Source organism: Puntigrus tetrazona, chromosome 17 (genome assembly GCF_018831695.1).
Source record: "Puntigrus tetrazona isolate hp1 chromosome 17, ASM1883169v1, whole genome shotgun sequence".
Taxonomy (NCBI): Eukaryota; Metazoa; Chordata; class Actinopteri; order Cypriniformes; family Cyprinidae; genus Puntigrus; species Puntigrus tetrazona.
Window position 1 is genome coordinate 9,669,684 of NC_056715.1, and position 13,985 is coordinate 9,683,668.

Genomic DNA, 13,985 nt, shown 5'->3' on the forward strand with positions numbered 1-13,985 from the left:
CCCGCTGCAGGGAATCCAAGGACGCAGCAACTTCAGTTCAGTGCACTGAGAAACCAGAATGACTCTTTGACAGCAGCGTGCCGGCCCTGGATCTCTGCCCTTCAGCGAATCTTCACACAATCATCAACGCCCTGAGAGAGGATAGAGGCTGACAGCAACAACACATTTGAGAAAGCAAGCACGGATTACCTGTAGTCTATCTATCCACATATCTATTGGTCTTCTCTGTTATTTATCCTATCACATTCAATCTATCTATCTATCTATCTATAGTGTCTATCCATCAGTCTATTGTATCAATCACCATTCTATCTTAATCATCTATCTATAGCGTCTATCCATCAACCTATCGTATCTGTAGTGTCTATCAATCTATAGTATGCATCTATCTATCCATTAATTCATCTATAGTACATATCCAGCAATATACTGTTTCAATAAACTGAAAAAGTTGTTGCAGCTGTAAAGAGTTTATGCAGCCACAAGATTTTAAGCTCACTCAACTCAAATATCACAATAGTACAAAAAGTACACTAAGATGACTAAAGTCAAGATTTTTAGGCAGCATGAATAATTACTTTAAATTAAAACAACTTATACTTTAAGTGTATATCAATTTTATATCCATATCGCTTGTAAACTGCAGCATGAAACTGGTAGAACTGGTCATTTCTATGCATACCCATCTAACGTTGGAAAAACAATGCTGAAACTTTTCTTCAGAAAGTGCTGAAGTAAGTTTAGCTCTTATTTGTCTTTATATTGTCAAGGCTGGTTATACAAACAGTTTTTGGGCAGACTAAAAATATTAGACAATTCTTTCACAATATGTGGATGTAGAATATAATGAGCAGGGTGGCATAAAGCATCCCTGTGTGATGCATAAGAATCTGCAGAGGAATACTGCGGAGTGTAGAATGCTGGTAGAAAGAGCTGCAGCAATCCACACAAATTAATGTGTCTGACACATAGAAAACACAACATAGAGCGTGAATTTTATTCCTTCACTTTATTAAAGTCTCACACCTTCCACTGGACCAGGGCACACAGGGACAGAACATCAAGACACAAACAGCCAAATAAAAGTAGTTGCACACAATAAAATGACAGAAAATCAAACAGATCAGGTCAAAAAGACCACAGTCTCTCCAGTGTGGAGGTTGAAACGGGTCATTTAAAGTGCTTGAATTCATTTCTGTTAGTAAACATCTCTTCTGCCCATACAAACAGGTTGGCAGCTGTTGTTTCATGAAGATATACTAGAGCAATGGTAGCATTCTGACAATGGTGCATACTCTCGGGTCACAACAGGTGAAAAACACAGCAAGACATGAACTTTATGGAAGGAAAAATAGGGATTTTTTTCTTGAAAAAGGAGCTCATGGAAAGTGTTTATTGTTCCAGACATCTTCATGCTATCAAACAATCGACCAGGTGAAAAGAACCCAGAGGAAGGCATACACACATGGGCAGCAAGTCATAAATGTATTTTACACAACAGCACAAGGTCTTTGTACAAGTGCATTTATTTTAGCAATTTGGAAATCTAATGCCTAGCGCTATTATAGTGCAGTTAATAGGTTTTGATCGTGTTTTGAGTTTTTTTTTGTTCTGTTTTTCCACACTACTGCTTCTCAATGGTGATTTATTAATGGAAATGGTATCTTTGAGTTTGCAGATATTCCTGAAACAAAGCAGTTTTTGCATCGCTGTTTATTCAGAAATGAAAATGTCATTCCAAACCTGCAACTCTTGGTTCTCAGTGGAATACAAAGATATATATATATATTTTTTTTTTTTTAATGTTAACGGTTATTAACAGTGGTCAAAAACACAAGCAGGGACTGTTTGTTGTGTCATTTTAACTTTTTCTATTGACTTTCATTACAAGGGCATTTTGCTTCCTTCCATTGTTTTCCACAGAAGAAAGTAGTTATACTTAGGAAACACAAAAGGATTTATAAGCAAGCCATCCTTTTAATTATACACAATATTTTGTGTCTCACCTCATTTGTTGGGAGGCAAATGAAAGAGAATATGCTCCTATCTGTAAACAGACACCTCATTGACATGAGCGATTCACCTCTGACCACAGCAGACGGAATCAATGTACTTCTGTGACTTTGCATTAGTGAGAAGACGGTGTATTACGCGGGACCTCTCCTCCTGCACACGTACAGTGACAAAAAGAGAGACCGAAAGAGAGAGAGAAATACAAACAAAGTGCCTCCAGAGCATTACAAAACAAGCCCTCCATTGATTTTCTGCTTAGTATAACCACAGAGTTGGTGAGAGATAAACACACACACACACACAAATATCCTTCTTCTATTGATTTACTTTAGTTGGTTTTAGACATGGCTGCCCATCTCTGCTGAAGTATGCGGCCCATGTGAGAGCATGCTGTAATACCCAATGCTTTCGAATAAACATCTACATTTAAGGTTAAGGGTATATATACTGATACGTATATACACTCTGTTAAATATATTGCACATAAACACACAGAGATGGTTTCTTGCATATTTAAAATCATAGTACGGATAGGTCCATGTGCGTCCATGCAGTGGATCTTGTCGTATATTTGTGTTTTACAGTGTGCATTATGTATCAAGGCATGCCAAAAGCACAACAACTCAAATTATTGACAACCTTTTTACCTTCTGAGACACGTTTATGTAATCTGACCTTCCATAAGGAAAACAAACAAAAAAAACATCTTAGAAAACACCTACTGTGGACAAAATCGACTTCATTAAATCAATCTAACCTTATGGCAAAGGACAAACGCTTGCAGAGCCAAAAAAATAAGTTAGCGCAACATCAAGAACAAAAATTAAGAACTTGCTCAAGTGTTTCACTGCAAGAGTATTCCTCCTCCAAAGACAAGGCAAAAATGTTTTTTTCCTGCAGCGCTGCAACAGACTGAACAGCTTAATAAAGGCATTTTAACTGTAAACATCTTTATAACGTATAAATAATTAAAAAGCATTATAACAATTTTGCATGAAACTAATGGGGGGTGAAAAAGCAAGTTTATGCTTTGAGCATGCCATAATCCATAATCAAGAAAAAGAACCTTGTTAATACATGAGGCATAAGCCTAATTAAAATGAAAATCTGCTGATCATGACTGAAGCCAAGGTGAAAATAAAGGAAGCACAGGCAGCGGCGTGTGCGCCCTCCTGCCAAAACAGTGTGTCTACAGGTCAAAGAGATTTTGTTGCACCGAGAAACAAGGAGTGAGAACACCGAAAAACAAAGATTTTGTAGCTTGCACTGCTTATGTGGTGATTTCAGACAAGGATGTGAAATGAGGCATAACGTAATACACAAACAGATCAAATCACAGCAGACTGAGAAGTTTTCCTGTGGAAACTGGAGAGGAGACTTGGGTCACATGACTGTCTCTCTTTAAGACAAGATCTGTGAGGCTGCGTAGACGATAATATGCGTTTGCGCAGTTAAACCTCAGGAGGTTGGTGATGCAAATGTCAGATTCAGCCACTAAATGAGTTGGCGTCCTGAGGGCACACCACATGGGGAAACTGAGGGTCTTGAATAATCTCCACAGGCAGTCTATGGCACAGCACTCACGTCTTTGACGTTTGTTGAGCTTCAGTAAAAAGACTTCTCTAGTGCTTTTCATTGATTGTTTTCTCTGCTTTTCCCTTCTCTATCAGACTGAATTTCAGTCTTTCCTTCGGTTGGCCTACTTGTATGGATGACGTAATTGTGAATGGTAAAGGTTAAGGAATTATGACATTTAGTTTCATAAGTGATAGTTTTGTGCGAAAGATGCGCTGATTGTGACTACTTTTTGTTGCATAGTTAGATGCGATAGCTTAGTTGCTTCGTTTAGCTTAAAACGTTGTCTAGCCACTAACACCACCATCTAGTGCAAGCCGCATGTGTGATCATGCGTTCAGGGAGGTAGCCTTATCAGTGTCTATGGCTGCAGCTGACGCTCAGTGGATCTTTGGCTTTGCAAGTCGTGTGGAGACGTCGAGCGGTGCCGAAGCATTGCGTTGTTGGTCAGCCTCACCCCTGACTACCGCCGGCCAAGGCTGGGACAGCCGGCCGCGTGTAACGACGTGGTTCCCTGCACTGAAGCATGGCAAACCTCTGGAAGGAGGTGGAGAGAGAAGCTGCTGGGCCTTGTGGTTCATTGGGGGTCCTGGTTTTAGGTTTGTCCCACTACCCCCACTTATAGACAGAGCAGGGAGAGTTACTCGTTTGTGTAGACGGGGAGGCTGCAGGACACGCGGGCTGAAGAAGGATGAGGGGTGAGGGGTTTGCAGGAGTTTACGTTGATGGCCTTCAGGGGTCGGTCTCGCAATCTGTTCTCCAGCCCCTGGTGAGTCATTCTCATTGTTGTCTTGTATGCGAAGGTGGGTGCTAAGCAACCGGCTCAGCTCTTCTGGGTCAGGCAAAGATTTCGACACCATGTGAGGGTCTTTAGCAGGAGGAAGAATTGGATCGGTGCAGGGGGCTGGAGGACAGAACGTAGGAGGTCGTTCCTCTTCGGTGCAGGCATCATTGTGGCCCCCGGTGGGGACTGTTTTTGCTAGTTTTCCCTGGATGAGGGGCTCGTAGGGGATGTGACTGATGGGCTGAAGTATTTGAGGCTGCGGAAGACAAAACAGAGCATTTTTTCTTAGGATGGAGATGTGCGATAAAGGGCTACAATCCCATAGCAAGCGTATGGGACTAATATCTGTGCTATTCTCAAATTGAACAGCTTTAAGAGCCTATAAAGGGACTTTAACTGACAGCAACTGTTGCTGGTATTTATACAGTAATGGGTTGTTAAATTAAATCTTACAATTTGTGCCTACGAAATTAAATAGTAACTTTAAATGTAATTAAATAGTTAGAGTGTGGTTATCTTCTTCAGAAACAAATAGTGCTTGAACCATGGTTGTGCAATTCCAATTCAACCCCTAAATTTAAAATAAGATGATAAAAGGAAAATAAGAGGATGAAAGATTGAAAAAAAAGATGAAATTTGGATGAATTTAAATAAACTGAAATCCAAATAAATTTGTTAAACTGTAATTTTGGTCAAACTTTAGTTTGGGGACCAATTCTCACTATTAACTAATAAATAACAGAGCTTACTGCCTCAACCTAATTTTCTGCTAAGTAGTTGTTAGACTTAAGTATGGCATACGATTACGTGACCTAAAATATGTTCATACATATTAAGGCATTAATATGAGTTTAATAAGTATGAATACAGTCAATATGCTAGTAATATGCATGCTAATAAGCAACTAACAGTGACAATTGGTCCCTAAAGTGTTATGTTTTTTTTTAACAAGAGATGTCACCGATGTAATCATGGTGAAAAAAAAAACAAAAAAAACACCCACTTAATTTCCCAGAACGCACTTATTTTTTAATGCCTTTTAAGAGAGTTCAGCAGTGCCCACTCATTTGGTTCTAGAAGCATTTTTTCCAAAGCAATTAAAAAAAATCTCAGTTCAAGAAATTTGAGTTATTAGCCATGAACCAAACCAACCTCGACTGAAGGTGAATCATTAAGGTATGAATATGTTAATTTCATATAAAAACTAAATATACACAAATATTTAAGTAGTTTAGAGGGTACTTCATTGGATTGGATTGGTATTTTGGCAGGTATATTTGCTTATACTGATTTTGTAACTGGTGCATATTTCTTTGCATAAAAATTATTTCTTTGCATAATATAGTTTTCCACCCAGAATTCTGCTGTATGCTGTAACACAATATTTAAAAAATAAATTGAAAGAATGCAGGCCTATGGCTTAAAAAAAAAAAAAAAAAAAAAAAAAAAAAAAAAAAAAGCATAAATCATTGATTAACAACCATGTAGCTCAAAGCAGGACTTTTTAAAAAAAGGTTATCGTTAAAAAGTGTTAAAAGTCGATTCCCCTTCAATGCGATTTTTCAACAATTCAGTAAATTTCTCCATCTGCAAGTCAAATTCAGCTTCCTGTGGGGTGTGATTCACATTCACACGCATAAACCGAAATTCAAGCAGATTCTTTCTTTCTAAACTTTACACAAGCCTGTTTTTTTAACCATTCTAAAACAACACTGGCAACTGTTTTCTTCTGCTCCGTGAACATCGCCAGGATGTGTTGAGGTGTGTGTGTGTGTGGTCAGCTGGCGCACCAAGCGTTACTGTAATAGAATGGTTTTGGGTGGATGAGCACGTACGCAGGTGAGTTTCAGTAAAGACAACTGTGCACTATGACAGAGGTGCTAGCTCTCGTTTCCTTCACTCTCTTTGTCTCATGGGCTGCTAAAGAGCACTGCTGTACTGAAACCACAGCACCTCCTACTGGCTAACTCTGATTTCATACAGCCTGCCGCATTTCTATTCAGCTGGAGACCATTTGTAAGGTGTGTGTATTATCTCCAGATACCATCACAAAACAATTTTATCACATGCCCGACCACACAGGGCTGAGAAAATGTCAGAATGAGAGAGACGCAAAGTACTACGATTGAAAACTCCACTAGAGAGCGCAAAAAAAAAAAAACAACAGCTGAAAAACAACAACACCGAACAAGAGTACAGTGCAGGTACAAGGAAGTAAAAGCGTGTGAGCGAAGGTGTGCGCAAAGGAGATCTGTCAGCAAATTTGGTAACACGAGGAACTGACGGTCGCATCCTCTACGTGATGTCAAAGTCTCTGGGGTGGAAAGACATGTACAGACACCTGCAGATAACATCCATAATGCATTTATTTTTGGCCGGCTTAGAGATTGTAACCTTTTTTTAACTCTGTGAAGACTTGAGGTCCTGTTTACAAGGATTATGGCTCAAAATGTATGTTTATCTGAAATTGATTTCCAAGCCTATTATCTTAAATTTGCATAAATGTGAAATCTCTCAATGGTCACTTTGGTCATGCCAAATCAATATGAATGGGGCTTAAAAATTAAAACAGATGTATAGTGCGTCTCTTGTGTAATAAGAGAAGAACTATAGAATGATAACTCTTTTTAATAATGCTTTCAGAATGATTAAAGGAATTAAAACATATTAATGAGCTGTTTAAACTAAGACATTTTCCTCATTTTATTAATTTTAGTACCTTGCTTTACTTGTGAAACTCCTAATTCCAGAAGACGACATTCGCATAAAAATATTAACTATAATGGCAAAATTGTGTATAAATTGTGTAAAATATGTATTGAAGAATGGTGTGCTGTTATCATCTTAGCTTGTTGTCTTAAAACCCATTTAATCAATAAGACACCTAAGAACACTTTTACAGTGATTTTACTATGGTAAGAGTTATGTTCTTAAGCATAAATGCAAGGATGAGAACCAAAAACACTGTTAACTGTGGTAATGAACAGCCACAAATCTGTTCAAAAATGGCAGCAATGGCATTATGATAAATGACACCAAAGTTCAATAAACAATTTGCACACGATAAACAATTCTTGTGCCAAGAAATATAGTTCATTATACTGACTCTAGGCAGTTTTGAGGTTGCCAAGCAACATCGCAACTTTAATACAGAATTCATCACAGGTGTGTTTATATCGGCTTCAAACAAGGCTCATCTAATTAGAATTTAGAGTTGAAAATATCAGTTTCGTAATACAATATTAACATCATAAAAACAAAGGAATCATGCAGCACCAAACAAACAACAGCCACAAGACGTCAAACAAAGATGTCAAACAGATTTCATGCTGCTCTGCCTTTTTGGAAAAACTTTTTAAAGGAGTTTCTGTTTAGGTAGCTATAATATCGGACATGTTTCCAGAAGAATGGGTACCAGGATTGATTCTTTACAGAGCAGGGCTCAATATTAAGGATGGCTGAGCAGACCAATACAGAGTTGCCACTAAATGTATATTAATGGATTACATATGTTGTGTTCTGGTGGCTGTGTGTGATGTATTGAACATTTGTAGGATGATCACGGGCCTGCTTTGCAGTTTACAATGGTTCAGAAAAGGAATGTGAATTCATAGCTTTCATAGTAATTTCCAGCTAGTATTGTAGACTTTTTTTTTGTTTGTTTTTTTTAGTCCACTAACTGAATGAAAAAAATGAAAAAAATCTGGAATAACAAAATATAAAATACTTTTTTTTTTTTTTTGTTTATTTTAATCTTTTAATTTTAATATTTTTTTTGTTTATTTCATTTTATTTATTTTTTTTTACCTTTTTTTGGTCTTGAGGAAAAACATCCCTTATTGTGGAGTTCAAAAAAAGCATCCAGATTTCGAAAAAGAGCAGGGAGAATCAACTGTTTCACAAGATATCTTTGTAACACGATTGCTAGATATTACAACAGAAAGAGCTGTAATAAAGTCTGGGTTTAATTCAGTCATTCATCTTACTGTAAGATTTGGCTGATGAAATGTGGCCATTTTGATAATAGAAGAGTTTTTAATATCCTGGGTTTGTAGAAGTGGAGGTTATAATGTGAATCCCGAAGGAGTTATCGGATCATTTTATTTTAATTGTCCTCTAAAGCGGTTCAGCGTCTCCCTGTGCAGTCACAGGACCAAGGACAATTGCACTACGGGCTAATTCTTTGCTTGTGTGTATGTTTGAGATGTTTAAACCCTGGTTCACCTGTGCAGACTGAGGACTGTTTGAATAAAGTCTCTGGAAGCAGGCTGAGAGAAGCAGTGGGTCTCTCAGAACACACCAGTAAACACTGCAGCTCCATCAGAGCAAAGACAGATCTGACACAAGCACAGCAATCACAGCCCACGGAGGAAGAGATGAGCAGAAACGAGAGGACTTCAGGTATAGGTGGTTTGGGCAAGAGAGTCAGGAAAAAAAAAAGTCTCATGCTACCTGGATTTTGTTTTGTATGTGAATGTTGAGGGGGTGGGGTTGGGGATAATCCATGCTTCAAAAATAACAAATCAGACTCGAAAAAGCATGCATCGTTCAATCACATCACGTGACCATGCAAAGGGTGAAGCTTTTAGTAGATGTTACTGTACCACGCTGTGTCGAGGAAGTAATGTACAAGATGCTCCACCCCTGTCCCGAGGTATTATGGGATAGGCAGAGGGGGAGAAACAACAAAGCACAAGTTCATCCATTCAGGAAATATGAAGAGGAAAGAGAAAGGGAAAAGACAGAGAGGAAAACATTGAGAGAAGAAAGATAGAAAGAGTGTCAGGGGCCTGCTTCATAAAACAAGTTTGCCAAATAAGCCAGGTTTATTTCAGTTAGTCTGAGGTATTGTCAGTTGATTTGATTCAAAATAGGTCAGACTAAATGAACTTGTTTTATGAAACAGGCCCCTGGTCTGTTGAGAAAAAAGCGACAAACACATCTGACATCTACTCTGTCTGAAGGTTTACAATATAAAACATATATTCTCTCAAAATGATCACATGTCTATTCTTGCAAACCAAAATTACTGGTGTCCTCACTTATTTTTTAACGACATACACCTACATCATCCACTAGAAAAAGCATACTAAGGACAACACAAATTAATAATTTACTGTGTGCACGCAGAGTTACACTATCTGCAATTTACTGCACATTGAACATTACTCAAATTTACTGCAAATTGAATTTTTGCTAGAAATACTGGTATAGTTTATTAAGTTTATTAATATGAACTTAAAATTCTGGAAAGGACTCAAATCTTTTAAAGCATTAATTGCTTTTTTTTTCTCCCCCAAGTAAAATACTATCTCTCATCTATGGAAGCTCATTTCCACCTCTAAGTTAAGAAAGGTAATTAATACACTTTAGACTGTATCTTCACAATTTTATCAAAATGCTGCATTTGAAAATGTTCTAATCAGTTTTATAAAGCCATCTGTAATGCTATTTTAAATGTAATGTCACCTCTTAACATCAGATTTGTTATTTTTGTTAGATTTTTATTCTGAAAATCTGGCTTCCACACCCATCTCAGGTTAATGTGCGGACACTATAACCAGTTATAACCATGGGTACTGAAGGTCGAATTCCCTGTGGCCTTGTAGCTCTGCTAGTTTGATCTGGCATGCCAATGTCAAGCTCAGTTAATGGAACGAGTTAGAGACAGGGCTACCTGTTCAACCATCACAAATTATATTCAGAACAATCTTCATAACATTTAATTTTGCCAAAGCAAACGTAAAAATGTAACTGCAGAAATACAAACGCTCTTGCTCTCCACTGAATCCTGTTACTTCCGTATCACTCTCCCCCTCACACACAATCTATTACAGCTGCATGTGTTCATGCTGGTTCAGACAACAAATGCTGGCTCTTCGACTGACCGCACTGGTGCACAGCAATGCGTATCCAAAATCCCTGCACAAACACACCTGAAGACAGGGCACAGCATGGACATTCACACAAACACATGGATGGTGTGATCCAACCAGTGCATTGACCCACCTAAACCTGACAGAGTCACTTCAAAACTGCCCAGCGGGGATCTACTGACTTTGTCTAACCTTCTTAAATCGCTTCCACTTTAATCCGTCTCGCACCACATCTCCTTCACCTCCTCTCTCTCATTTAACCGGTATCCTACTTAAAAATCCCTGGCTTCCTGCCTCATATTACTATATTGTGTATATACATACTGTATATATGCATATATATATATATACACATATACACATATACATATATATACATATACATACACACACACATATATATATATATATATATATATATATATATATATATATATACACACACATACATACATACATACATACATACATACACACACAATATATATAAACCTTTAGGGAGATAACTTTTGAAAGAGAAGGGAAGAAAACAACAGAGAAAGAGACAGAGAGGGAGGCGGAAAGAAAGCTGAGCATTTTTGCCAAAGGAATGGGGTCAGAGGTCAGGGGTTAATGACTCACTTTGTCGGCGTTGAGGCATGCTGGCACGAGGTGCAGTCTGGTACTGGCACTGCCAGGGAGAGAGGAGAGGAGTGGGTACAGCCTGCAACACACAGAAAAACCGTGACACACACACAAACACACACAACACCCACACAGCTGCGGAAAGAGACAAACCCCAGCGAATCTACACAAAACACAGTTTTAAAAAAAGACATTTACTCTGAGTAGACAAACTACTATGTATGTCTGAAAATCAGACTGAAATATCAGTGAAAAACGGAGCTTAAATGCAAGTATGCACAAATGTGTGCATGCAATATTCCTAGCTATATCTAGATCTATAACACATAGATTTTACAGATAATATTTCCTCTGGCGTGTAAACTGCACATGCACTGGGGATATTTCTGAGATAATCCACACACACACACAAATTAATGATCTTTTGAAAAAAGTGATCAAGTCTAATGCCAACAGTGGTTCAATTTAAGTAAACATTTAGTACATCAAGTTTTTTTTTTGTTTTTTTGGTTTTTTTGAGAACACTGAAAAAGTTTCCACAATGAAGCACCATAGGACAGCTGTTCTCAACACTCAATACGAAATGTCAGCATATTAGATTTGTTTCTGAAAGTTTTGTTTCTATTCACCAGTTTAAATGTATACCTGACTTGTTTTTAACACAGTACGTGTTGCTTTGAACTGACTAAACTATTCATGGAGACTTCTCTGAAATGTAGAAGATTTCTTCTGGTATGATAAATTTCAGATTCACAGGAACAGTTTATTCCTGTCTAAATGTGTTGTTCCTGGCCATATTAAGTCCAAATACTGGCTCAGCAAGATTCACTTACTGCTTAAATGAACAAGAGGTAGCATTATTGAGTATGCACTCAATGGAGTATAGACATTAGTACGCAATTTGCAGATTCCTCTAAAATTGGCAGCGTGTAGAAAAGAACAACGTGTAATAGCTGTTTTACAAGACGCAACTTGGGTAAACAAAAGATGCTATGAAATCTGGTACATAATGTACAAGATGTCATTTACACAAGTAGGATGTTTTCCTGAATCAACATTCTTTACAAGAATGAGTCCAATCAGCCCACTCTTCCCCTTCTAATTTTAGGCATTCGTTTAGCATATTGAAATAGTGAGGTCTATAATTGCCTGAAAGGACTATTGTTCCAAGGACAAAGGAACTTCATCCAGGAACATGACACGCTCACGTTTAATTTGAACAAATATTTGAGTGTTTGAGTTATGATAAAGCCAGCAACCACTAATTAAACATTACAGTATGTTAACATGCTATACATTTCCTTAGATTTTAGATTGTTTGCAGTTTTTTGACAATTAATAATTGATCGTTGATAGCTTTCTTTATGTAAAGTTTAATTTTAAACATTTCATAAAAAACATTGTGGCTGTGCACCAAAAAAAAAAAAAAACTATTTCCTCACCTCTCATGCATGTTTTAATAAAAATATTTTCATTTGCGCTTCTTAGATGAATTAAAAAGTCACAAGATTGTGGAGAAACAAGGGTGAGTAAACGATGAAAGAATTCTCTATTTTTGAGTGAACTCTTCCTTTTCTAGATATCTTATCAAAAAAATTAATGAGCTCTTTCTGCTGGCAAAAGTACTGTCATCCATGAGTGTACAAATTTGTATTAGAAAAGAATTTAAATCAGTACACAAAGTCAGATCAAACTACAGTGTTTTTGTTTTGGCTCTCCTGTCAAGCTGGTATGTTGCCGTTCCAGCCGTGGCATTGTGGAAATAGAAACCATTTCGAAATTAGGAATTTTGCTTATCGTCATCAGTTAGGACAAAAACCTATGATCAACATGGAAAACATTCTATTGCGCGATTCTATTGCGTTTTTGCATTGCGTGTAGTTAGGACACGGCGTTCCAAATGTGTAAAAACAATATACAGCATGACAGATATTAGTGCTTGGCAGCCATGGACACTTACTCCCTTTCATTTTCCCTTTATATTCCTTTTTTTTTTTTTTTTTCAATGAAACGAGCAGCAGGACATTCTTCTAAACATCTTATTATGTCCCACAGAAAAAAAAAGTTGGTTAAAAGTCACGTACTGTAGGTGGGGAAAGTTATACAGGCAAAGAAGATGAAACTTTGAACACTAACATGTGTGCAAAATGAACAAGTCCTGTTATCCCCAATTCCCTATAACAGTTTATTTCTCTTCCTTATTTCCACTTCCAAATTCCCATCCATCGCTTGTTACTTGCCTCATCTCTTTCTCCTCCCTATAATCCCTCCTGACTCCAGTCTTTCGGCGTGTACCGTTAGCTTTGCTGATTGTTTGCCGGTCCCCTATAAGAACATGTCCCCAGGTAAACATTTCAGGCTGGGGCTCGTAAAGCTAAACCACCGGAGTAGGTGCAGCACGGCTTCACTTAAATAGGAGATGACAATCATTCTGCACTCTGTAGTAGATGCCCGTTTTCCCCGAGCAGCTGCAAATTGGCCAAATCGGCACCTCGGCAAACTAGCCTCAGCTCAGGGCATCCCGAGAGAGCGCCGGGCTATTTCACCACGAAAAACGAACACGGGGGAGGCAAGAACGGAGGAGAGGAAAAGAACAGAAGGAATGTGTTGTCTGATTTGTCAACCCTGACAACACATTTGTTTTCCCCCTTTGTAAACAACTAGCCACCTACAAACGCCTAGAGAGGTTTAGGGGGGAAACGGGAAACGAAAATGAGGCAGACGACTCAAGCAAGGACACACACAGATACACTCGTCTCGCTACACTGACATTTTTGGAGAGTTTTGGGTGCCTTGGTGATGCGTTCATCTTGACATGCACGTTGCTAGCCAGATAGCAAGAAATGACTCACGGCGGGGTGATGATGGGGCGGTCGCCACACCGTCTGAGTGGATTTATCATGATGAGTTCTTCTCTCACCCCTGACCCCGGACTTCGGCTGATGACACTGACATCTCACCGGCTGGGGAAAAAAAAAAAAAAAAAAAAAAAAAAATCAAAGCAATAGTTATTAGATTTTTTACATTTTTACACATCTCATCCTTTTAAAACTTGCACCCAAAAATGCTAGTTTGCAGGGCATTGCTAGTAGAGAGAAATTGACCATTATTGT

General features: G+C 38.1%; 1 protein-coding gene across 1 annotated transcript in view; it reads right to left on the reverse strand.

Moving 5' to 3' along the window:
- Positions 1-994: 994 nt before the first annotated feature.
- ccser2a (coiled-coil serine-rich protein 2a) overlaps positions 995-13,985 on the reverse strand; it is a 29,292-nt gene continuing 16,301 nt past the window's right edge. Inside the window, 2 exon segments of the mRNA XM_043262462.1 lie at positions 995-4,628; positions 13,725-13,835. Coding sequence (XP_043118397.1) covers positions 3,969-4,628; positions 13,725-13,835 — 771 coding nt within the window. The 3' untranslated portion in view covers positions 995-3,968.